Raw genomic sequence first — 27,559 nt, forward strand, 5'->3', positions numbered from 1 at the left:
TTTTCTTCTCCGCTAGAAATTACACCGACAATCTGAATCTGACCATCAATTAGCTCTTTGAGCCGTCAAAATTAAAAAAATCGCGAAAAGACGAAAAAAAATCCAATGAATCCTCTTCTAAAAAGTTGATGGCCGGATGTCGTATCGTTTTACGTCACTTCTGTGACTATTTTATTCGGTTGTTGATTTGTCGACTGAGATAGTGGCGGGATTTTTAAAAGAATGAAGGCGAGCGAAGCGAGCGCGTTAAGTCTAGTAATGAAAAATTGAAATTATCGAGATGAAAAAAAATTTTTGGATTCACATTGAGTATGATTTTTATGTGTTTCGTTCCATTGAAGTTGAATCTGAATTTTTTTTTGTCCCATTTAAGTTTTAAAATTTAAAAAAATCTCAAAAAACCAAGAGAAAAATTATAAAAATTGGTGTTACGAATATGAGAAAAATTCTATTATACACGATTCTTCATGACTTGGTTTTTTTTTTGAAAATTCGATATGTTTAGAACAAGTAAACAAAAACAACTCGAAATTTACCAAGAAGTCTTTTCTTGGGGGATACTAAAAAATACCAAACAATTGAAAAAATGTGAAATTCAAAGTTTTGAAACCGTCCGATTTGGCGTGGAATGCCCTATATGTACAAATTCATTGCATATTACAGTTTATAATTTCTGTAAGTTGGGAGGTTAATACCGAAAAAAAAAAAAAAAAAAAAAATACACGATGAACTGAGTAGATCAAAAAAGTATTCATTAATATGTATATTTTTTCAAAGCTTAAATTTGGAAAGCTTAATCAACATAAGATTCGCTCAAACTTCCTCCAAATCCTGTTAACTCAAAGCAAAGGTACCCCGTTCCAATTAATAAATATATAATCTAAACTTACCGTTACTATCCATAGGTCGCAAGTTTCTGGCATTAAGAATCTGGACATTCAATGAATTACTGATAAACTGAGCGCGCACAGTCAGCATACCATGGGAAGTTTCTTCAATATCCTTCTGTTGCTGAGCCCGTTCCAAATAATAACGATGGATCAAATCGGCAGTCTCAAGCCCATGAAGACTGAGAAGCCGCTCAATTTTCTCCAAAATTTTGACATTCGAAGTCTCATCGGCGCCTAAATTGAAGAACCTTATCAACGTGTGCAAAGTGCGATTTAGATTGGAGTAAAATGACGGAGGCCTGCGCTTTTCCAAATTAGCGTACACAAGTTTATACAAAGTTTCAGACATTATTTCCCAAATTACCAAGAGAACTCTCTCAAAATTGTCTTCATTGAGATTGTCATGCAATACCGTAATGTTTGTATCTAAATATTGCAGCAAGCGATCCATCGCATTGCTTGTCGTGTCTATCAACTCAGCACCTTCCATCAAATATCTGCTCATAGCAGGCTGCATTTTATTTGCTACAACTTCTAGCAGCTCAATGATTTTGTTCTTGACAGTGTCCATCGTGTTGTTGATGAGAAGCTCCAGAGTTTGTCGGCAGCGATCAGCTTCCTGCTGAGTTTTGTTCTCACTTAAGCTGTCGATTATATCTTGAAGGCCTAAGTCGTGGGTCAACGGCCCAATTGAAGTTCTGATGTAGTCAATATTATTAATAGCAAAGCACCAAGCGTTAGAGACTTCAAATTTTTTGTCATAAACGCTGCTGTTATTGTCCAAGCTCTGGATCTGTTGATCAACCTTTTCAGCTTTTGACGCCATCATATCTGCATACGAAATCGTGCATTTGCATATGTCGTCAATTATCTTTGCAATAAAGGTGTAAGAACCTTCGACATCTGGCCAAGCTAATTGAGTCCAAAAGACCTTTATTTGGTAAAAAATCGTCAAAGTATCAACAGCGCTGGAGCTATACTGAACACTGGAGTCAACTGACTGAAGGGTATCAAATTCGACAGCCCTTTCAATCCTCTTCAATGCTTTGTACACTGATATGTCTAACCAGTGCGAAACTCCAGCTCGAAACCATTCGTGATAACTTTGGATTTTCATGTGGTCGATTCCATCCAAACAGAACATGTTACTTAACGTAGCATATCGCTGGAGAGTTAGATAAAGTTCGAACAATGTTGTCCCCAATGTAAGCTCTACTTCGTCAGTGCTGTCAACTTCGATTCGTTTTAGACGAAGACACACGTCTTCGATAATTACCATACACATATCACTGATTCGCTTTTCATACATTATGTAAAGTGTCCGAGCATAAGGAAAATTGATTTTTTTTATAAACATACGGTCGTAAATTTCCATTGCGTGCTGAAGATCTGCTCTAATCAGTTGGATCACTTTTATTTGGTACTTGAGTGCATCATCGTCACTATCGCTCTCTGGAGTATTATTATTTAATATGTGATCAAACCTATAAATAAGTGCATTATTAAATACTGCGGTAATTATTTTGAACTTAATGATAACACTAACTCTTTACTCAACTCTTGCATATTGATAATAAATAATATATTAGTCATCATGATCAATAAATAGAGATGAAGAATATGAAACTAGATAATAATATCAATAATAAATCAAGTAATCATTACCATTCTGCTCCACCTTGGATTACGGAGTACTCCAAAGCCTTCATTACATCTACATTCATGTCTTCGGGTTCAGGAAACCAGCCGAACATTTTTTGAGGAAACAAATCAAAGTCATCAAGTATTCTGAGTGAATTGATTGACGATAGAATTCTGGTAACAAATTTAAAAAACAGTGTTTAGTCAATAAAATTCAATAAATCCGCATATACATGCTTTAAATACTTATTTTATCACAAAAGGAATGAAAAATGTTTTCTAACAATAATTTTTCTATTGTTTTTTGAATTAAATGTTTCTTTGTTGATAATTATTTTAAAAAAACTTGAATTACGATTTTATTTATTTAATTAATTATAATTTCTGTTTCGAAGTGTTTATTGATTTACTAATTAACTATTGTATTAGGTAACCCTAAAAACCTTGCTCTATTCTTATTTTGTTATCAAACTAAGAGTACTATTGTAATTATATTTTAATACTGTATGACCTTGAGGAAGCTTCGGCTCTAAAGTCGAATATCTGTCTATCTATTATAGTATTTATTTGTAGTTAATTATTATAAAGACATTATCAGTAAGGCATGAAATTATCTATATAACTGAGAATATAAAGAAAAATTTACAATAGGTATTTTTATCCTAAAAGAGGTTTCTACAGTTAAATTTGGTATCATCTAAAAATATTTTACTAGTACTGTTTCATAGCTTCATATTTTTTTGGCGATGATCAGTTTATTATCTAATCAATTAACAGAATACGAAAAATTTGGAGACTAGCATTTTTTTATTTTAAAAAGAATTTTTATCGTTTTAATCTTTTTGGCGAATTGACATATTTTTTGGTAACAGTCAATCTTTTATGTCAATTTATTGAAGCAATTTTAAACAGTTTTTTAGTGATACAAGTCCCATCAGACATTGAATAATTGGTAACTGATCCTGTCATAGCAACATCATTTTTTTAATTTATTTTAAAAGCACTCAAACTATGTGTATTGTAATTAAATATATCAACAACTCATCAAGCCTGTTTTTTATTAATAATTCGCAATTCTCGACATTTACATGATAACTGCAAATTATTGGTGTTTATTGCTTTAAAAACTAACTGAATTATCAACTTACCCCAAAATAGCGCCCATTTGTGTCATTACATTTTTATCACCCGCAGAGAGCCTCCTAATTTTTCTAATACTATTTAAACAAGAGTAGACAATTTTCTTCGTCGCATCCCAGAACAATTTTTCTTCATCTTTGGAGAACAAGCCATTTTCAAGAGGCCTGAGTAGTTCAACAGCAACTTTGTTAAAAACAGCAAAATGAAGCGGATGCTGCTGATGAATCCGTGAATATTCAACCCATTGCGACAAAAAGACATTTCTCGCCAGCAGTCCACGTTGAGCGCTGTGTTGAAGAATCAAAGCTTCTGCTGGAGCAGACCAACGACCACACCAGCAGTACTTTTCAACTTTTTCGGTTTCCAGTTCATAAAGAAGTAAGATCCTAACTAAATGCCTGTGTTCCTGCGCTGCTACTTGAGTATTATGCTCTGCGCTAAATGCCAGTCTGAGTCTTACAACACCACGTCGTTTGGATTTGTTCTTTTTTTCCAGTGAATACCACATCGTGTGTCCAGTAACCGGAATGTCTTTCAACGGAATCTTGCAACGACCAATGAATTCGTTGTCATGACTACCCGTGGTTGCGGTAACTGCAATCTCTTTAGCTAATTTTACCAACCCTCGCACGCCTTTAACATCCTTGACTTTACTCATCTTTTCCGGTACCGTTTCAGCAGCATCGAAATCCCAAACTTCAAGACATAGAGTATTGTTGTCAGTATCTTCAAGTGGTAATTCGAAATGTTCCTCCCAAACTGGCGCCAACGTCATTGTCTTAACAGCTGTGTTATATCTTCGAGTTGGTGCTGATTCGAGGTAGAGTGCACAGAATGGATCACTTTTGCCGTTTGAATCTTTCGAAATAAGCTCTTTAGCTTCTATTACTTCGACATTTAGATGCATTACTGGTGCCTAAAAATAGTTACGTGCAAAATTAAATAACATACATTTTAAGGTATCTTACATTTTATGTATACTTAAATTATTCTGGGTCGGAAACTGTTGAACACATAGATGAGAGAACATTTTTGTGGGTCATTTTATACTTTCACCTAATTTGAAAAATCGTATTGTTTTATTTAGCTGATTTGTTTATATGTTTTTTTATGCATTAGAAAAAGCTAACCTGTTAATTTTTGGACATTCATTTTTTAAAGCGTAGAAGTTACGAATTTTTCAAAATGTAGCAGTACGGTTGGTTTCAAAAATTAATAATTTCTGATTCCTAATAAACAAATTATCGAAAAAGTGGACTCAAAAATCGAAGAGAATGGCTCAAAAATTATGGTTACAGTTCATGATAACATATTTTTTTTCAGGAAAAAAAAAACTATTTAAAAAAAATTTATCCGTCATCGGGAAATTATTGGTTTCACGCCGATTCTTGACTTCTTGAGTGATTTGAATGAACTCGGTGGAGTTTGAAAGGGTTCAGTGAAACTTAGACTTTCACGTAAGATTGAACCAATTCAGTGCGATAGATTTTGAGAAATTCCAAAAAAACAGAAAAAAATAATTGGTAAAATCACACTTTTTCGAAATAACTTTTGAGCTGCTGCATCGATTAACTCCATAACCTACTCAGTTCTTAACTTAAAAAAATGAAGTCGAATGCCGTTTAAGAATTCAAAATTAATTAATTCGTTCGTAAGATATCGTTGACGAAAAATTTTGAAAAAAAATGCTTTTTTCAAACAATTCCAAAATTTATGTTTGGATCGTTATTGATGTGATAAAATAACGATTAGTGTTCAAAAAACTTAATTGAACGCTGCCAACTTCGTTAAAATCAGTCAATTCAATCGTAAGATATTTAAATTTTTTAAATTCTAAAAGTGTTTTTCTAACATAACTTTTTAATTTTACAATGAAACGTTTGTTAAGTAATGAATAATCTTTCTGTGCTTGAAAAACTGCGTTGAATCCTGGAAGCTAAATCAAAAACCATTGATTAGATCGGAAGATATTGCCATCAAAAATTTAAAAAAAAAAAAAAGTATGTTTTCAACAACCACTAGATTTTCAAGGTCGAGGAACTTGAAAAAGTTAAAAAGTTGTGTTTTTGAGTTCAAAGAGCTCAAAATTAAAAAATAGACAATTTCTCGATCGATTCGATTCATACATAACGAGAAATTTCAAGGATGGGCCTGTAGGATCAACCGTTTTCCAGATTTTTTTATAAGTCTACAATAAGCAGAAGAGGAAACTCCATATATTATCTTTTGAACTTAATTTTTCAAGAGTAATCAATTTTTAAGATTTATTGTATTGAGACTTTTACGAGGTTTTTGAAAATTTACCATTTCTATACTGCTAAAGATTGGAGGCTCAAAATTCACAGGCAAGATTTGTTAGTGTTCACAAAAATTTTTCAATGAAACAACTATATAAAAAAAATATGATCGTTAAATTCAGGTGATTCAGTATAGAGCGACCCAGATACAGTGTTTGAACATCGAATTTCTAATTTGTAAAAAACTAACTCTCAAAAGATGAATAAAATTTCAATCAAATAAATTCAAATATTCTGTAGTGAATAAAAATCAAATGTTATCATTAATTATAACAATTTATAAAAGGGACTCATTTGAGTTTTTTTTATTTGTGTGCTTATATAGATATTTATATCAAAAAATATTGTTGACGAAAAATTCTAAGCCATACTCATGATCAAATCATCAAATCGAAAATAAAAACATTAATCAATTATTTGGCAAATGATGAAAAAAAAAAAAAATAGCCATTATCTAATTCTAGTTTATTGAATTTACTTTTAAATTATTAAGTTTTATTTCGTTTCGTAAAGTAGCAATTTTTGTTACAAAAATTTCACACTTTCAAAAAAAAAAAAATTCGTTAGAAGTCAGCCGTAATTTTAGATATTAAAATAGACATAATTTTAACTCAAATGTAATGCCAAAAGAAAGTTTTATTTTCGATCCAGAAATATTTACGTTCAATCTATTTCGAGATTTATTAAACAGTTCATAGAATTTACCTCCATACTTTGTGTTTCTTCTACAACTTGTGAGTGCACTTCACTGTCAACCTTGAAAGCTTGCTGCAGATGGTTAAGTAAAGCTTCCCGTCCGCATTCGTTTGTAACATCATAGCCGATTTGGTGTTGCGTCATATAAACAAGAGCTGTGTAAAGTTCTTCGATCTGTTAAACAAATAAATTATTTTTTATTTCATTGACGTCGTTAACACATTTAGACTTTTTAATGAATAAATTGTCCCACAAAACTTATCAATTAGGCCGATGGATCATCATCATTATCATTATCAAATTTTGTGAAAATTTTCTGATATAGTCTCATGACTATATCAGACTGCACATCAGAATAATAAAATAATTTATCATGATTTTTCAAGTGTTTATCTTTTCTATGAATGTCTATTTCAATTCAAAGTGTCATATTAAAAAAGATTGGTTTAGTAGTTGATTAAACTAAAAACATCAAACATAAGTCTCTTACTGGAAGTCGATTTCGCGAACATACGCCCTCTCTATCGGAGATTTTCAACAATACTTTTCATCGAAAAATTAGATATGAGTATACAAGACTATGTTAAGTAATGTCAAGACACATCATAAAAGATATGCCCCTGATAATATCAGGCCATGCCAAACTATATACACAGAAAAAAACTTCTTCAAAATTTTACAGTCAAATTCATGACAAAAATTACCGGTCTGTATTTTAATCGTAGAACTCTATAGTACTGTTGTATCATTTATTCATAACAGTAATACTCTTCAAAGTTTATCTAAGAAAAATTTACCACAGTCTCCATTGAAATATAAAATAAAACTTTTAAGGGCTTACATGGGTTTCTACCGGCAAAAAATGGCCTATTTTCAACAATTTTTTTTAATATAAAAAATGAAGTTTTTCATTCAAATTTTTTACTGTTTTAAAGATACAAGTGTCATTAGAGATTACTGAAATTAAAAAAAAAAATGTTAAAAACTCTGCCATTGTGACGTCACTTCCGACGAGCCCTCAGAAAAAAATGCGTCCGCGCTGACAGCAGAGTTCTTAGTAGGATCATTTGAAGTGAAAAAAAAAATATGTTCTTTAGTTAGGATTTCAAACTAGAACTCGGACAAAGGAAAAGAAAACGCCATTCAGCCACACCCGACATGGATAGGTAGATTTCTTGTTTAAATATTGGAAAAAAAAACACGTTACTAAAAGGCAACAATGTAGTAAAATTAAAATCATCAGGTCCATTTTTTTGGAGAGAGGAACTTCAGCGCCATTTTTCTAATTAAAAAAAAAAAGTTTTTTTTTTTTGTTTTGATTTTCATTTTCGTGTAGTTGATAAGTAATAGAATTAATGTAATAAAAATTTGAAAGCATTAGTTATTACTTTCATATAGAAATAAATTTTTTTATAATATCTCAAATTTTAGGCCGCTAGACCACCGGTTTCCCTTAATTGAATATAATTGGTATGAATTAAATAAGTTTTATGTTTTGAAAAGTTAAATTCTAATTTGATAGTATTTGATAGTTAACTAATTGTTTCAAGGTTATTTCACATTAAAATTAAAATAGAATGATAACTAATAGTAACAAAATATTAGGAATGTTATTAAAGTAAATTTTTATGAGATATTCAACTAAATGAATGAAATTTTAATAGAATAGTAATTCAATAAAACTTTTCAAAATGAACTATAATTTAGCAATAAATGATCACTGGTAGAAGCTCATGAAATTCATGCTAAAGCTCCTAAAATTATCTTTATATTGGACTATAAAACTGACATATTTCAATCGTTTTTAGTGATTTTATAGGAATTAGAAGTTACTTTGAATCATTTTTAAGTAAAGTACAACTTAGTTTTTCGATTTTATTATATTTTGATTAATTTAATAGCTGATCATGAGAAATAATCATAAAAAAATTTAGAACAGTTTGAAGTTAAATAATTCATCAAAATAACATATTAATTTTGAATAATTGTTAAAAAACTATCATTTGATCCGGAGTGGAACGTCCCTCGATTTCTGCAATCATCACTGTTATTTTCTCAGAAAATTTCATTCCTTGGATAGGCATAAAATTTGTTGGTATAATCATACATGGATATATCAAGCCATGGCCAAAATTTTTTTCCGAGTTAGATAAATGTATTTTTTCTAATGTAAATTCTACAATCTTACCGTCATTGCACGAAGAATCGCATTGGTTTTCCGCTCTAATTCCGCTTTTGGGATACCTCGAAAGGTATTTTTACTACGGATGCTTCTATTCATCCCTCCAAGCGTTTTTGTCACAACCATGGTAATTAATCCAGAATTTTTACTCGTACATTCGTATTTATTGAATCATTAATGTCACAAAAGTTTGATTAACTTGCACTTTAAACAAATGCCGATTAAATTTCTAAAAATATATTTCATAAACATTAATCGTGCGAGGAACTACTTAGTAGTCAATTTCAAGACTAATTTAATTCTTAAGAAAACTTGTCAATATTTATCAATTTTGTCAATAAAAAAATTACTACAAGCGAAAAACACTTTATTATATCAACCGTCTGAATTGTAACGCGATAAACAAGTCATAATTTTTACAACGAAGATGAACTTCGTCTGTGACCTTTTCTACTGATAATCATCAAGCAACGACCCCCACTTAGGCCCGCGCATATCCGATTATACGAATGCTTAAAGTTTCAATTGCTAATGTCGAGTGGAAAACCAAAATAAAATTCGAATTAAATTGAGATTGGCAAACTATAAGCTTACTTTATTTGAGTGTAATAAAAATCACGAGACATTGGGGGTCATCATCACTTGAAACTAATGACGAAAGAATTAACAGAATGCGGCACTAGAGTCTGCAAATAGTTGACGCTTAGCCATTTGATCCGATGAATTAAAAAATGCTAACGCCTAAAGTAAACGCACGCAATTGAACTTTCTAACATTTTTTTTTTTTTTTTAAGCGCGTAATTTTTGGGACATTACGTAAAAAACTTTTGTCTCTATTTGAAACACAGGTGACCACAATCAGAGGTAGCCATGTAGAACTGGGCCGCATCCCGTTTAAACTAGTGTACAGAATTGTGTAGTGCGTTTAGTTCATCATATGTTCCTACAATTGCGTCCAATGAAAGTTGATATACCGACAATTAGCTGATTGACTATCAAGGCATCTCCAAGGCACACTGTATTGCTATTATGACAAACTTATTATTCATTTTTTTATATTTAAGACTATTAACTTTAACATCAAGTCAATTACGAGATTTGATTCTGATTTTTTGAGTTAACAATTTTTTTAAGAAAGAGAATCAGGTCATTTTTTAGATCTACGATCATTTAGTTCTTTGCCATAAAAAATTTTAGACTTAACATTTTGAAACATTTTTTTATTTTTATTTTGTAGAAATAAATTGTTTAATTAGTTTTAGAGCTTTTAGTGCTGAGAAAGTGCTATCTCAAACAAAAATGTGTTTACGTAAATTTGGTTATTTTTACTTGTAAAAACATAAAATTTAAACAATTTAATTTGGAAGAATGTCAACTTCCTAATTTGAAACGAAATTTCTCTATGAAAAATTTACAAAATTGTTTATCGAAAAATGTATATTTTAAAAAAATTTAATTATTTAATTGTTAATGACCTCTTAGAAAAAAAGTGTAACAGTAAAAAAAATTCAAACATTATTTTAATAAATTGAAGAATTGTGGACCCACGAATTATACAATTACCACAAATTAAGCTATTTAAAAATTGAATAATTAAAAATAAAAAGTTTTACAAATTTTTTTTTTTTGCTTGAGTTATATTGTTAAGAAATCTGAGGTGACTATTTTTATATTATATAAATCTAAAAATTTAAACTGCAGACTTATAACATTCAAAAGCACAAAAATACTCAAAAGTCTGTCTTGACGTAAAAATAAAAAAAATTGTCTCATGAATGTGACAAACTTTTAAAATTTCACAATCCAGCCGTTACTAAAACTAAAAATACATAGACTTGAAAATAAAATTATTTGTGACATTATACAAATTCTTCGACGATTCCATAAAATAAATAATCACAAGTTTTATCAAGACGATAATTAAATTTCTAAAGCTCACTGGTGCATATTACATCTTCTGATAAAGTCCCGCACGTGTATTGTCATTTTTTATTCCATCTTCTTGATTTTATCAATTAACATTTAACATCGATTTTGTATCATGATTGATTAGATAAAAAAAAAAAACACTTATCAAACGCAAAATAATTAACTGATATTTACGTCGGTGAAGATCAGAATGAGAATAAATAAAATGCAAGAAGATAGATACGTAACCAACTCTAACTCAACACTGCCAGGAATAGATGGACTGAGTAAATTTGTTAGCGAATCCTCGTGGTGGTGTTTCACCACGTACGTAACATTTGTGTATACGAACTTACGCGCGGAGACCCGATCAATCCCGACTAAGATGTGCACCAATTATACTAGACACGCAATATATAACAAAGTTGTTTATCCCGACCTAGTACCCTTGGTCAAGCTTGTAAGATTTATGAATGTCGCTGACTTTCGATCCGGGTCTTCACGTTTTAATTCAGAATCTCTGGGAATAGTCACCCTTGATCCCATTTTGTCAGTTATGGGAGCAACTTACGGTTAATTACTTTGAATTTGCAATATTTTTGTGTTTATTTTTTTTTTTTTTAATTTAAAATTGTTTATTAACAATTTTTTTTACGATTTGTAATAATAATAATAAAATTATTCATCATTAAAAATGAACAATAAATTTGGCATGATAATTGATAAGAAAATGAAGTAATTCAAAGTACTGGCTCTAATCGACTAAAATAAAAAACTACATTATATCCCGTTGTGCTTGTGTAAAAGCGCTAAATCTAACCAAAATTTGTATTCCTTTCATTCTTAAAATTTAATCATGGTTATTCCTTCAAGTATTAAAAATCAAAAATATTTATCAATGAAGCCCTGCGCATTTGTTTTTTGTCGATAACTATCAGTATTTTTTCTTTTAAATTTTTATCATTAGATAAACGCTGGCAGCGTACTATTTTATATTTCCCAACTTTTTTACAAGGTGTGTTAGACATTGATTTTTTGTTTAAATCTTATACTAAACCATTTTATGTTTAATATGACATGTTATACATTTTTCAAAAAAATAGGAAATTACATTAATATATTTTCTATTCCAGATCAGGCTATATATTGGAGTGTCTCAAAAAAATCGAACATTTTTTTTTTTTTTTTTTTTTTTCAATGAACGTTGAGAAATCATCAGAGTATCTCTAGAAGATCTTCTGAAAATATGAGTCCTTAACAATAATATTTAGAATTAGAATTGATATTTAAAATTATTAAAAATTTTGGATATGCTATCTATTGAATATATGCATATTTTTGTCCTCAATTTAATAATAATAGGTTATTAATACATATAAATTGATTTTTTTGTTTAAGAAAAAAACAAAGCGTAATTTTTAACAGTTTGAGGCTCGATACCTTTGAAATGGCTTGACTTACGCAAAATATCAATCAAACCTTTTTGTAAAGCATTTAATTTCACATAAGGTCGGGTTCGGTTTTACCTATAAATTAGCTCGTTGTCACATTACAAAATTCCGAATTTCAAAATAATATTTTACTATGTTATTTAAATGGGAAATAGGAAATTATAAAACACCACCTCTAAATATTAATATTAAGATCTCATATTTTCAGAGAATCTTCTTCTAGAGATACTCTGACGATTTCTCAACGTTCATTGAAAAAAAAAATAAAATATTCGATTTTTTTGAGATACTCTACTATATATGGCCACATTAGGCTACACATGGTCATATCAAAAAAGTTTTATTCAATCTGTTCAATTTGAGTCTCTTATCGATGGCAATAATTTACATTTTTTTCGTGTATGATCAAATATATCTACACGGAGATAATTAAATGTTACAATCAGGATGATGACAGTCACTATCAGGATGGTTAATAACCATTGGTTATATTTAATATCAGGATGATAATATTTAGTATCAAGGATAGTAATTAATATTATTGAATTCTATGAAAAAATTGATCGAAAATTCAATAATTTTCAAGTACATGGAAAGAAAATTATAGGCACTTTTCCCATTCATCTCGGGAATAGTTCTCATAATCGTATAGAAATTTTTTCTATACTGCTATAGAAATAGTTTCCATGATAGTATTGAAATCATTTCTATACTAGTATGGAAACTTTTAATGTTTACTGTCACTGCAAAGGTCTTGATTTGAATTTGTGTCTTTTTAAGGTTTTATATCATTCTCACCGATAGTCAATTACTCATAAGTCACGGCACTTATAAATTATTAACACAATTCCCGTAAATATAGGAACCACTCCATTAATTCGTATCAGAACTATTTCCATAATTATTGGAAACGATATTATAAATTCTAGGAACACTTCCTAATATTATGGGCGTCATTCCCATAATCATAGTAATCATTTCTACAACTAGTATAGGAAATAATCCCATAAATTTATAGGAATAATACTTATATTTTTCTTTTAGTATATGTTTACGTTTTTGACCGTGGTTTTTAAACGCTGATGTTTAAATTCTAGTTACTACCTTAGATAGTAGCTGTCTTAGTTCCTAATGGTAACTGTTACTATCAGAAATGATAAATATAACCATTCAGAATGATAATAGTAATTAACTCTAGTCAAAATACAGAATTGTAAAAGTTATGATAAATATGGCAAATGCTACCATCTAGATGATTTGTACAATCATCTAGATAGTATTCACTATGATCGAGTTGATGGTAAGATTTTTTTCCATAACTAGATGGTAACTTCTAATTTTCTCCGTGTAACATACATAATAAAAACATAAAAAATTTTTCACGTACGCTTTTGACAAAAATACACATAAATTAGACATATATACAGATAAAAATTTTACTTATGATTTCCTACATGTTCTGATCTATATTTTTCAAGGGGGGCTTGTTGATCGACTAAATAATTTAATAAGATGACCCCTTAAACATAATAGTTAGACAAGTACTTAATGTTATCTTCTCTATACCAGCTTTTGTTATCAAGTAAAGTAGAATATAATAGTCAGATTAAATCGTAAAGATGATCTATTCATCAGCGGATGAATAGTTTTATTTGAATTTCACACGAGGCTCAAGATTATAAAAATAATATAGCCTGGAATAAATTAGCATGGCTTTCATCTTTTATCGAACAGGCGCTGCATTATACAAGCCGATGAACGATGATACAATTTCTTACAATGCATTCAATGAATCCGTTTAGATGCTCAATCAATCCCAGCTGCCATTTCAAATACAATCGACAGTGTTTAAGTAGTTTTATTGATACATTGATGCATTGATGCACGGGAAAATATTTTTTAAAAAATACAAAACAACTCGTTAATTTGCGTAATCTAAACTTACATTCCAGCCGACAGAGCCAATGACAATATCCAGAGCCCGTTCATTTTCATCTCTGTCGCTGTCTGATTCGAGCAAAGCTTCTGTCGGTTCTTCTATACTTCCTCCTTCGCTGACTACGTCTTCTTTCTCATCACTTTTGTCTGATTTTATTGGTAGAAGTCCTTCGGCGAGTTCTTGAGCTTTAACTTTTTCTGCTAACAGTGTTCCCAAGTTCTCGAAAAATCCACCATCCGAATCTTGAATCCTAGAATAATTAGTCACTTTAATTTATTTTTTATAGAATTTTTTACAAAAATAAATATGAATAATATTACATATATACATTCCAGACATAAGCTATTTAGTTCGATTGGAATGATTAAAACAAAAAAACATTGATGTAAAAATGGAAAATGTTTTAGCATTTATTTCAATGAATAATTTGTCGATAAGCATAAACTAACATTTTTTTATTCCAATGATAGAACAAACAAAAAACTTTTTAATCAGTCAGTACTTTCTAAAAATCAAAATTAAAAAAAAAAGGCTACGTGCAACGATACACAACATTAATAAATATTATAATTAATTTACATTCTATTTTGTTTTTTTATATAACCTATTTTTGAAAAGTCGATGATACCATGGAGGGTGAATTTTTTTTCGGATTAATATAACAGCGACGCTTATATCATTCGAAATATTCAATACTTTTTAGTAGACTTTCTTTGTAGAATTTCCCTTGTAGGAACTGCCAGAGTTGAATGACGGGGCCTTGCCTGGCCCAGTACTGGGTAACCAAGCTTGGCGCACCGATATTGGCCCACGCTTGGGCCAAGACTGGGTAATCAGCTTTGGCCAACCCAATGATTATCCGAGCCTTGGCCAACACTGGTTTGCGATAGAATGGCCGAGATAAGAGAACCCAGCCTTGGGTCAAGACTTGGCTAGCCCAGTGATTACCCGAGCCTGAGCCAAGCTGGGAAGCCTAGCCATGGCCGTTGAATGGCAACCTAGACTTGAGCCAGAATTGGGCGACCTAACCTTAGGCATTTAATGGAAAATTCAAACTTTATTGATCATTAAGTAATAGAATTTTAAACAGCAAATATTTATTGTTTAACGAATATTTGTCAGCAAATGCTAAAATTGAAAATTTATTATTTAACCAAAACAATTTAACCACACACACACACACACACACACACACACACACACACACACACACACACACATATATATATATATATATATATATATATATATATATATATATATATATATATATATATATATATATATATATATATATATATATATATATATATATATATATATATATATATGCACACACACACGCGCGCACGCGCAAACACACACACAGGCATACGGACATCATCGCGGAAACATTCGGGAAGTTAAAAATTAATATCATTAATTTAAGCTGAACTTCAGTTATCAATTTTCTCAGAAATTTTTATGATACCAATCTCATAAGAATAAAATTATTTAGATTGTTTGATAGCAGTAATTTTTTCAATATTTTTCTTAAGAAAAAAGCTTTTTTCTGTTTTTATCTAAATCGTAAATAGCTTATGCCATTAACGTCACAAAATTAAAGTTTTAATGACTTCCCTTGTATATATTTCGCATACCGCTAAAAAATAACGCTGATATGGATGGATAGATTGATAGTTTACAAAAAAATTTAATTTTAAATAAATTTTTTGAATGAATTTGTTTGTGAATAACTTTTGTTTGCAATAAAAATAAATAACTTTTTCAACACTTAACAGTTAACCACGTATCTGTAATCTAATTTTACGGAATACAAAAAATAGAAAACATTTTTTACATTTTATCTCTTGTTTTAGATATTTGAATAATATTGATATGATTACAAATAAGATGTTATAAATGCTCATCAAAAAAAATTTTTTGTCTTTTAAATAAAGATATTCTAATCCTTGCCTCAACAGTGTCAATATTCAATATTGTATTTTTGTCATCAAAATAAAATGAAAATCATTCACAGATGATCTGATAAATGAAGGCATCTGGATTGTGTATTTCCGAGTAAATTGCAAATTTTCAATTTCAATTCTATAAAGAATTTAAACGTTAAAAATTTGTCGGTTACTCAATTTTCGTCATATGTTAACGGTGCACGGAGAGAAAAGAATAGAACTTATTTCTATGTAGAATGGTAACCATTATCATGTTATTTAGCAACGGTGATTTTAGTGAGAACTCTGTGTAAATTTGCTAATAAAAATTTTAGAAATTGTGATAAAAATATTAACAATCACTCATTCGAAGTAGAATTAAATTCTGAAAGTAATTTTGTTGTTTTTTTATTTTTTCGATGAAAATTTCAATTTGTTATTAATAAAAAACATGACCAAAATAAAAAATCTCAGTTTTTCGTAAATAACTCAATAACTATTGGTGATATCAAAAATCGGAAAAAAGATTTTTAAAGAAGAGAAAATTTCTGAAAAAAAATAATGACTCCCGTAATTCTAACTGGAAAAACAATAATTTTTATTTAATGTTGAAAATAGGGTTCAGCGCAACTGCTGTCGTATTTTAGCACCGGCCCAGCTGTGTGACAAAAGTCGTGTGAAAATAAAAAATAACCTTGAATGAAGGCTTCGACATTTGACAATGAGGCCAACGATATATATAATTTTACAAAGAAACTCGAGTATTAAAAATGGTTCTGGAAGTTAAATTGTTATTAAACTAGATCTCAAAGAAACAAATTCAATTTTCAATTATTGGTGTATTTTCGAAAAATTAATCTACAAGTGGTAAAAATTACAAATATCTCACAGATAGATTTTGCAAACTTGTCACCAGAAATTTTACAAAGAAAAAAAAATTATGTGAAATTTATTCTCAAAAAGATTTATCAAAAATTTTTTTAAATCACGAACAATAAATGTGTTATATATAAAATTATATCAAATGTCTACAACAAATATAATCTGTCAAAAATAAACTATTGTTCGATTTTCGCACATATTTCATATATTTTAAAAATCTTTCATGAAATTCCAATAAATTTTTAATACGGTTCAATTAAATAAAATGCATACGTTAATTGGCTACAAGTTAGAATCGAAAATATGTATTTGTTGTCGTTTTACATATTATTCATTTATTTTGTAAGTATTTTTAACATTTTAACATAAACATTTCTATTAAATTGTTCATATGGGAGAAATTATAACAAGAAAATGAGAAAATCTACCCGCAAAAAAAAGGTGGGTATAAATTAAAGGAAAACACATTAAATTTACTGTTTTACTCTTGTCAGTATATAACTGTCAAACTAATATTAGAACAAAAGTATATTTTACATTGTAAAATCTTTAAATTTAGCATTAAAGAATTTGTAAATTTTGAATTGAAAGAAATACACTATAGAAGTGTTAAATTACCTGTGATAAAAACTTTTATACAATGAGATAAAATCTTTTCACTGATATTTTACTTTTACACGTTTATTTGTGAAAATTTAACAGTTCTTCGTTTTTTTCAATGAATTTAATTAAGCAGTATATTTTTTCCAAATTCATACTTGAAAATTTGACAGTAATTTTTTGTAAATATAACATAAAATTTTTCAGATGACCATTTCTTTAATATTTTATGAAATATACACAATTTTTTCTGTGGACAGTTGATAAAATTGAATTGATGTTAGCATGGGATAAATTATTGTTGTTTTAATTTTTTTTTTCTTAATAACTCATCATCGAATCTTAACAATCGTTTTAAGCATTTATTAAAGTAAATCATAAAGCATAAGATGCATCAGTAGTTAAACAGGGGGATATATGCCCAGTCGATAAAACAGATTTGTGGGTTCATGTCCCACACTAAGCTGGGGTCTACAATACCGACTGTAGGTTAGTGACAAGTATTATCTGTGGACATGGGCGACCTGTTTTACCGACAGTGGGTGTTGCCGGCGGTAGATATGTATGTCATTTTGAGGTTATGGGTGAGGTTTTTATCGAGGTGATAGGTGGCGCTGGTGGGGAATTCTGCCGCCATCTTACTATCCGCCATTTTTTAAATCTTACTATCCGCCATTTTGAATCCGCCATTTGGTGGCTGCTATCCGCCATTTTGAATTTGAGTTCAACATTTTGAGGTTAAAAAGCATCCTCAGCTTTTATTATCAGGAAGCGTTTATCAGCTCCTCTGAATCCTTGAACGTCTAGAATGATCTCCATTTTTACTGCTCTTGACAACAAAGAGTGACTGAATGATGACTCTTACAATCAATTCAACCCTTTTTATAACCCGATGTCTGGATTTTACCCCCACCACTCGATAATCTTATTGGTTAATTAATAATTTGATTGGTTATTCAAACTACGTCGTAGAGTTTTAAACTGCGTAGTAGATGATGTCATCAGACACGTTTGAACCGGTTCAAGGTCTCGTAGCTGTGCAGTTTTTCTTTGTTCTATTTCTGTTGGGTAGTAGATGACGTCATCTCATTTTTACAGGTTATGTTTATGCTTTCCCACCATTTAACTTATGATTTCAGGTTATGTTAAACTTCTTGTGCGTCATCTATCATAACTGCGCAGTTTCTATTTTTAGATTATGAGTCATACTATTCTAGAATTTTTCCAACTGCGCAGTAGATGACGTCATTACCTTGCTATAAAAGCAGCGCGCCGCGAGCATACTTCATCGAAGTGAAGTACGAGTGAAGTACCATAGTGTTGTGTGTTAGAAAATATCAAGCTTTTGAAATCTGCTGTTCTGAAACTGTTTTCTGAAGCCTGCTACCAGCTGTTGAAATCTGCTACCTCGTGCTGGAATCTGCTACTTGAAATCTGCTGAAGAAATCTCAATCATGGCACCGTACCGTAAACATCCTGTTACCGATACAATGCATGAAATTGAGAGATCAACAACTTTCAAGCGTGTCAAAGTTGAAGATAAAACTCCAAGCTCATTGATGTTCAAGAGGATGTGTGAACTTGAGGTGGGAAAAACTTACAAGCTAACTGGGATTAGAACGGTTATGACAGATCATGGACTCAACGTTGAAATCGATCTGGAAAACCACTTTTCAACGTTCTTCCCTGCTACCACCAACCAGAAATATCTCAACAATCCTGATATGATATTTAAAATGAAATTTTTAATCTTATGCAATACTTTAAATCGACACTACATTGGGGCCAAGTATAATAAATTCAAGCTTATTAATCACTCTGGGAAATCAATTACAGAAATTGTGAGAGAATTGTGTTTTGATATGTGCACTTAACTTTTATTCTAAATAATTGTTTTATACTTAACTTTTATACTAAATAATTTTTTATACTTATTCTAGTAAGGTTTATAGTTAAAAACGCAAAATTACAAAAAAGGTTTTTCATTATTTGCTATTTTTAATTACATTAAGTTTATTGATTATTTTTAATCACAATAAGTTTTTAGATTAGTATAGGATCAATAATGTTATTGATTTGTTGTATTCGTCGACGAAATCGTTCTCCGTCTCTTGCTGCTTGTTCCCATGGTCCTTTCCTCGCTTGTCTGGATGCAAAGTCCCATACATACATGTAATGTATGGTGGGTTTCGGATCAAACTGTACCATTAAGTAAGTTTTCTTACAGTGCTGCTGATGGGATTGTACTCAATTATTCGGTCGTGAATTATCAAGCAGTAAGCAGCAGTTTGATTTGGAAACTGTGCTGACGATTCAAACTCCAGACGTATATCCACAGGTCTAGACTTGATTGACTCGTTCTGCTTGGAACAGTCAATTATATACAGAGGTGCTGTACTTAGACAGTTTTTCTTAGCCAATAGCGGTTCAGCTTCTTTCCCATAGTAAGCACTTTGAAAATTTGTGTACATATCATACATCAAGGCATACTGATTATGCACAATGTTGAGGTTCAAATTTCCATATGGATAACTCTGAGAGTTCAAGAACAGCTTAATGTCTCTTATGCTGCAGTGATCAAACTCGCTTGCGTTTTGATTCGATTGATTCTTTCTTGCTGTTTGGAATCCAAGGATAACAAAACGAGGTTTCTCAAGCTGATTTGTTGTTTTGATTACCCAAATATGCTTGTTGGTAGCTGGTAGCAGTGGATACTCATACAAGTCCGGAAACTGATTGAGATAGCTGGATCGGAGGTTATGTAATTCAGCACCATAATTTTTGCTTGTCAGACATTGTTATGTATGGTACAATCCACTCAATTTTTGAATCGTAATTGAAACATTTTCATTCTCAACGGTAACAACATAAGCATTTTGATCAGTATTTGATCTGATCAGTATCAATTCATGCTTGGCATTCACGATAATTCGTTGATAATCTTCAGCAAATCCAAGAATGAAACTCAGCGGTACTGAGACATCAAAGTAACCGCTATTATCAGTCAGCTTGTTGTCATCTTCATTAACAATCCAACCAGCATTTTCCAGAATATTTTGTTGTCCCGGACTCAGAGAAGCGTATCCTTTCATAACACTGGTGATACCAACATTCTTACATCTATCGATTTCTACACCATTGAGCTCATAACGTATCTCTTCAAACATATGACAAACAGCCATGTTGACCATCTTCGTAGTAGCACTTACAGCAGTACCATCAGCCTTCCTCATTCTTCCATAAAAATGTAATTTGAAATTTTAAGCAGCTTGGCATACTTTAATAAGTCGATGTTAGTCAGTGCTCGATGTGGTAGCTCTACTGGTTTTTTGACTTCTTGCAGCCAGCTCCTTCTGGGTATGGTTTCAGATAAAGTCCCATACCACTGCGGTAAGGTTTGAGGTATAATCCTCTACCTACAGCTATTTCCTCCATCTTCAAGTTGTGACGTTTCTTTTCAGCTAATTGATTTTTGGCTGCGCTGGCATCGTTCACAGCTTTTGCAACATCTGCAGCTCCACCTGTTAGAGCACCAATCGCTGATAACCCTGCAAACAGGGGAATCAAGAATGGAAGTACTCCACCAATCTTTGATGGAACTGGTAGAATACGAGGCAATCGAACGTTTTTCTTCCCACCAACTTTCTTGACAGCTTTGCGGGCACCTCCAAGAGCTGTTTTAACTGGATCTCCACCAGGCTGCATGGACTTTTTAGCTTCATCAACAATCTGTCTCAGAGCAACATCCTTCTTCTTGGTTGTCTTTCTTTTGACTGTCTTACGCTTCATAGTTTTTCTTTTAATTGTCTTACGCTTTGTAATAGGTTTTCTTTTTTAAGACCCATACCGAAACGTCTTTTCAACTTCATGATTTTATTCACACTCCAAGCAGCAGCTTTTTCACCAATAGTAGCGTCCCTCGCTTGAAATCGTTGCCACACTTTCTCAGCAAGAATTTTATCAGCCTCGTGACGGGCTTCCAAATTTTCACGATTTTTAGAGTAAGCTATATCGTGTTCACACGCAGAGTCCAAAGGATTTATGCCTGGATCACCTCGAGCTAACCTTTTGGCTAACTTTGTTCCCGGACCACAATACTGATATCCTGGTATGTGAAGTTCAAGTGGAAGCTTATTGATTATGTTGTTGAATAAACCTTCACCACGTCTGCTCTCAGACATGTCACATCAAAGACTGACATGCTAATCTATATAAGCTGGTATATATACCCCTTGAGCTCAGAATCTAATCAGCAGTCATGGGCAGCAAATCAAGAGCTCAGTTGCCAGTTATCGATTTTGATCAAATTGTTCAAGGGACCGGTGTGAAACTCAAACGACACGGTGCATTACTTCCCAACAGTATCCGTGCAGTATTTTGCGGACCATCAAACTGTGGAAAGACCAACGCTCTACTGTCTCTTATTGTACATCCAAACGATTTGAGGTTTGAGAATATATATCTTTACTCAAAGTCTCTTAACCAACCAAAGTATCAGTTCCTGGAGACGCTGCTTAAACAGATTGATGGTATTGGATTCTTCACATTCAGTGAACATGAAGCTGTAATCAAGCCTGAAGATGCTAAACCTAACTCCCTGATGATATTTGATGATGTTGCTTGTGAAAAACAAGATCACATCAAGGCTTTCTTCTGCATGGGTCGACACAAGGATGTAGACAGCTTTTATCTCTGTCAAACTTATACACGAATACCGAAGCATCTGATTAGAGATAATGCAAACTTTCTCGTGCTATTCCGTTAAGATGAAATGAATCTGAAGCATATTTATAATGATCATGTCAATACAGACATGTCGTACAACTCATTCAGAGATTTATGCTCGGCATGTTGGAATAAATATGGGTTTGTGGTAATAGATAAAGACAGTGAATTGAACAGTGGTAGGTATCGCAAAGGATTCGACTGCTTCATTAGTATAAATTGAGGTACTTTAGAGTGTGATAGTCATACATGCTGTAGACGTTAACCTGTCAACATGAAGCCTGAAGAAATATCAAAGCAGAAAGATATTCTGCATCAGATATCTCAAGCCAGCAATGCCATCCGACGGAAGCACAAGATGTTGAAGTTGGGTAAAGATACAGCTGAGAAAGCTATGGAGGAAATGTTCAAGCCTATTGTAACACCACTCCAGAGTATAGTTGAATCTTCAAAGTTGAAAGGGGAAAATATTAAAAAAGAAGAAAAACCACAGGTTGAAAAACAAGAGGTTGAAAAATCTCTGTATGATGATCCGGAAGTATACAACAGTTTAATAACAGATGATGAAAGTTCATTTGAGAATACAGCACTTGCTATTACTCAGCCACCACCATCAACAAGTACTCCAGCTCGTAGAAATCCTCTTCTCACTAATTATCTACAACGTTTAAGTAAAAAACATAAAGATAATGATATGAGATATGGTGTACGCAGAAAACGCGGTGAAATGCATATGGGTGATTCACCTATTTCATTTGCAAATGATACAATAACTGTGAAAGAAAAAAATTATCCAATAACTCCTGGGTTGTTGGAATTATTATTTAGAAAATCACCAGAGGATGCACTCATCACCCCAGATGATAAGAAAAAGTACTTGGACATAATTCAACATACCAACGCTCATAGGAAAAATTATGATCCAAATCGTACCATTTATGAAGATACAACAATCAAGTTCAATAAATACATTGCTGATTTTATCACCAAGTTCGGTAAAGGGTTACCAAAATATATGATTGCAAGAAAACAGGGATTACCAATGGACTATGTTTACTGGGATGATCCAAATGAACTAGTTGATCGTTTGCGACTACTTATGGCATCTCAAGCTGCTGGAAATCCAAGTCACACGAATGAAATCATGTCAATTATTGAAGAGATTAGGGAGGCTGGAGTTATATATTAAAAGCTTCTGAAAAATTAAATCATTCACACGCTGACAGTCAAAGTGTTCATAACCATGCGCATCGATATATTTGGACGTCCACTGGACAATAACTTAGGTCAACGAGGCCCTGCTGGTAGAGGTTTCAATGTAACTTCTGATGGAAACTATAACATTGAGAATAAAAGGCTGTGCAATCTCGGTAATCCTTCAAATGAACATGATGCGGCGACAGTGCAGTTTGTACTGAGACAGATGTCTGAACTGAATAAAAGTATAGACAGTGAACAGAAAGAGATTATTTCACATTTACACTCTAAAATAGTAATACTGAAAGCTGCTGTGGGAAATTTGCAGACGACTATTGAGGAAGTTAAAGCAGTACTTTCCTCTCACCAAAATAATATCAAATATCTCACTGAGAAACTCAATGAACGACAAAAAGACAGTGATAGCTGAAGAGCTTCACAAACCAGCTCGCAGGAACTATAAACGTTGTCATGTTGACATCCGAGGTCTCGATGAGACTTGGCAAGCTGACTTGGTTGAGATGATTCCATATACGACAGTCAATAAAGGATACAAGTATCTGCTTACAATCATAGACATATTTTCTAAATATGCCTGGGCAGTTCAATTAAATCAAAAAGTGGTGGAGATGTCACTAGTGCTATGAAGTCTGTACTCCAGCAAGGTCGTGTTCCTAAGAATAACCATGTTGATCAGGGTAAAGAGTTTTACAACAAAGAATTCAAAGATCTAATGAAGCAGCACAAGATAAATCTTTACTCAACATTCAGCAATCTCAAAGCATCCATATGTGAACGTTTCAATAGAACACTCAAGAATAAAATGTGGCGAGAAATTACAGCTCGTGGCAGCTACAAGTGGACTGATATACTTGATGACTTGGTGAATACTTACAACAACACCAAACACAGTACCATCAAAATGAAACCTGTTGATGTTACCGCTTCTCAGGAGAAACAACTTTTGGAAAATATATATCAACCACTGAAAACCAAATCGAAGCAGAAGTTCAAAGTTGGAGACAAAGTCCGAATCAGCAAGTACAAGCATGTTTTTGACAAAGGATACACGCCAAACTGGACAACAGAAATCTTCACAATCAAATCGGTGCAGAATACGAATCCAACGACGTACAAGCTCGTGGACTATCAGGATCAACCAATTGAAGGCGGATTTTACAACGAAGAACTCAGCAAAGTCAAATATCCAGATGTATATCTTGTTGAAAAAGTAATTAGAAAACGTGGAAATAAATACTATGTTAAATGGTTAGGCTTTGATACTAAACATAATAGTTGGATCAATAAATCAGATATATAAAACACAAATTATATTTACATTGTTTTTATTTACAAAACCTTAATACATAAATCCTTAAAAATATATTTACATTATTTTTACTATTACAAAACTTCTTGTCTCTGATTATTATTTTCATCATCTACAAGTTTTCTTTTCTTAAAATCTAAGGAGCCTTTATAACCCCAAGGCACAGTATCAGTGCTTGCCTCAATGAGTTGACGTTTGTCATCAGCCCAACTGAGAGCAAGTTTCTCCTGTTTTACTGTGTGCACTTGATGTTTTTTGCTTTTTATCATATACAGCTCTTTCTTTAACAGCACATTTTCAAAAAGGCATCTTTTGAAGTCATCAAACATGATAGTCTTCAAGGCTGATCCTCCGATACCCTTTGCCCGTTTCTTAATCCTATCCTTTTCCTTCTCAGGATCATGGATTTCGAAGGCATACAATTTGGCTCTGAGACCCACGAACTCGGACATGATTTTTCCATTGTTCTCATCCTTCATGAGTCCCAGAACCTTTTTGTTAACAAGGGGCATGTTGAAGACGTTGTTAGGTGGGTAATCGGAAGTATCAAACCTTGAGATATCACGTTTGATGTCTTCATAGATGTTGGGTACATTGAATTGGTAAATTAAACTGTCTGTATCGGTGTACAATAATTTAGAGGTTTTTGCATAATTTTCAAGCACATAATTATAGTGGAAGTCATAAATAAAAGTCTTGGATAAATCTAATATACTAAAGCAGACTCCATCCGGAACCCTCATGTTCAAATTCTTCAATTCTTTGAAGTAATTTGTCGTATACATGTTCACTGTACCAATCCTGGAGAGATGTAGCAGGGAGAATCTCACGACTTTTGGTGATGAAATACTTTCGCTCTTCTACATCTTCTTGTTTCCGGAATGTGCAAAAGAGTTCAACATTCACTTTCAACCCTGCCAGATCTCTCAAGACACTCTGTACCTTGTTGATGATGATATCCCGTGAGGCTTGGAGAAATGATGCTGGATCTTTGTGATGTTGGTTGACAACACATCCAGTCTGGATGTTACCAGCGAAAGCGTTTTCCAAGTCCCGCCATTTGACTCCTTGGTTGAGATCTCCACCGACTACTTGGTTACCGAGTCTGGTGAACTGATCGGCAAACCAGTTAAGTTGGTTGATGTGTGCTTGAACACTTCGCCTCACTTGGATTGATGTTCCAGGATCCAATAATATTGTGTTGAAGTACTCAGCGGTCTCATCACACACTCGTGAACACCTTTGACGATGTTCATCATCAATAAGCTGTGCTCCCAACAGATCAGCATATGAGGTTGCAATGGTATCTATCAAGTTTTTTAAAGCCTCAATGAGGTTAGGTTGAGCCATCGTTGAAAGACACGTACTTCACTATTGTCTATTTACACAATTTTGTACGTTATGTACACAGTTTATAGGGTATGTACACAGTTTATAGGTTATATACACTGTTTGTAGGTTATATACACACTGAATTTACACGAGAATATACACTGTTTATAGGTTATATACACTGTTTATAGGTTATGTACACTTTTAAAGGTTATGTCACTGTTTATAGATGATGTACACTACACAATAGTTTTTGTACACTGGACTATACTCGCGTACTTCACAACATTGAACTTCACTATATTTTATAACACTGAATATTGTTTAATCACGAGAGATGTACTTCGTTTTTGTGAAGTACGGCTTGAGCGCGCTGCTTTATAGCCAGAGGATACTACGCAGTTACCCCCACTCCTTTACCTCAAAAACGGTTTGATGACGTCATCTGCTACGCAGTTAGAAATAGAACAAAGAAAACTGCGCAGTTACGCAACCTTGAACAGGCTCAGACCTGTATGATGACGTCATCTACTACGCAGTTAGGAATAAAGCAAAGAGAACTACGCAGTTACCGTGACCTTGAACAGGTTCAGACCTGTTTAGAAGTAGACAGAAATCTCGACAGATGGCGTATCTTCTCGCATGTACTCCTCATACGTACAGTTTGAATATATTAATCTTTTCAGAATATAAACAATGAAATGCACCTGTGATCTAAGCAACTATTATTGATGCTGAGATCACAGGTGCATCTTTAACTTTATGAATGCAGGAAATCAGAATCAAAATTTGAAATTACGGAAATCAGACTCAAAATGGCGGAGTCAGATAGCAACCACCAGATGGTAAATTTCAGATAGCAGATTTCAGAGAGCAGACTCAAAATGGCGGATTTCAGACTCAGATAGCAGCCACCAGATGGCGGAAATCAGATAGCAGACTCAAAAATTCTAGAACAGAATGAGTCATCTACTGCGCAGTTATATGACCTTGAACAGGTTCAAGCCTGTCTGATGACGTCATCTACTACGCAGTTAGAAAATTCTAGAACAGAATGAGTTATCTACTGCGCGATTAGAAGTAATGCACGCTGTCACCAGATGGCGTTGCGTGAAATCCTTCTCGCAAGTAGTTGACATAACTTCATTTTAAATATATAGAACATGGATATACCATACTACAAATGCGTAATCCTGAACTATTGTTCTGTTATGGCTGAGCCGAAGGCAGGTTAATAGTTGAGGATGCTTTTTAACCTCAAAATGTTGAACTCAAATTCAAAATGGCGGATAGCAGCCACCAAATGGCGGATTCAAAATGGCGGATAGTAAGATTTAAAAAATGGCGGATAGTAAGATGGCGGCAGAATTCCCCACCAGCGCCACCTATAACCTCGATAAAAACCTCACCCATAACCT

At 32.5% G+C, this 27,559-nt stretch overlaps 2 protein-coding genes across 7 annotated transcripts in view; both read right to left on the reverse strand.

The window, feature by feature from the left end:
* Positions 1-27,559, reverse strand: part of Stac (C2 and C2B_Munc13-like domain-containing protein staccato) — an 80,364-nt gene that overhangs the window by 4,585 nt on the left and 48,220 nt on the right. For 5 of the 6 annotated variants that reach the window (XR_012478915.1, XM_074240528.1, XM_074240527.1 and 2 more), the window contains 5 exons: positions 14,151-14,394; positions 6,674-6,838; positions 3,680-4,587; positions 2,556-2,705; positions 891-2,374 (listed from right to left, as the gene is read on the reverse strand). Coding sequence is in view for 5 of the 6 variants with exons in the window: in XM_074240528.1 (XP_074096629.1) it covers positions 891-2,374; positions 2,556-2,705; positions 3,680-4,587; positions 6,674-6,838; positions 14,151-14,394 (2,951 nt within the window). In the remaining variant the exon portion in view is untranslated. Of the gene's footprint in view, positions 1-890; positions 2,375-2,555; positions 2,706-3,679; positions 4,588-6,673; positions 6,839-8,852; positions 9,076-10,785; positions 11,011-14,150; positions 14,395-27,559 lie in introns of those variants that run through there. The other variant, XM_074240531.1, reaches the window with a different exon arrangement.
* LOC141525794 (uncharacterized) lies at positions 25,523-26,293 on the reverse strand. The gene has a single exon (XM_074240427.1). The coding sequence runs from the start codon at positions 26,157-26,159 to the stop codon at positions 25,524-25,526; it is 636 nt and encodes a 211-aa protein (XP_074096528.1). The 5' UTR covers positions 26,160-26,293; the 3' UTR covers position 25,523.

This window comes from Cotesia typhae, unplaced genomic scaffold (assembly GCF_013202065.1).
Source record: "Cotesia typhae breed Kobodo isofemale line unplaced genomic scaffold, CoteBio_Ctyphae contig_27, whole genome shotgun sequence".
Classification (NCBI taxonomy): domain Eukaryota; kingdom Metazoa; phylum Arthropoda; class Insecta; order Hymenoptera; family Braconidae; genus Cotesia; species Cotesia typhae.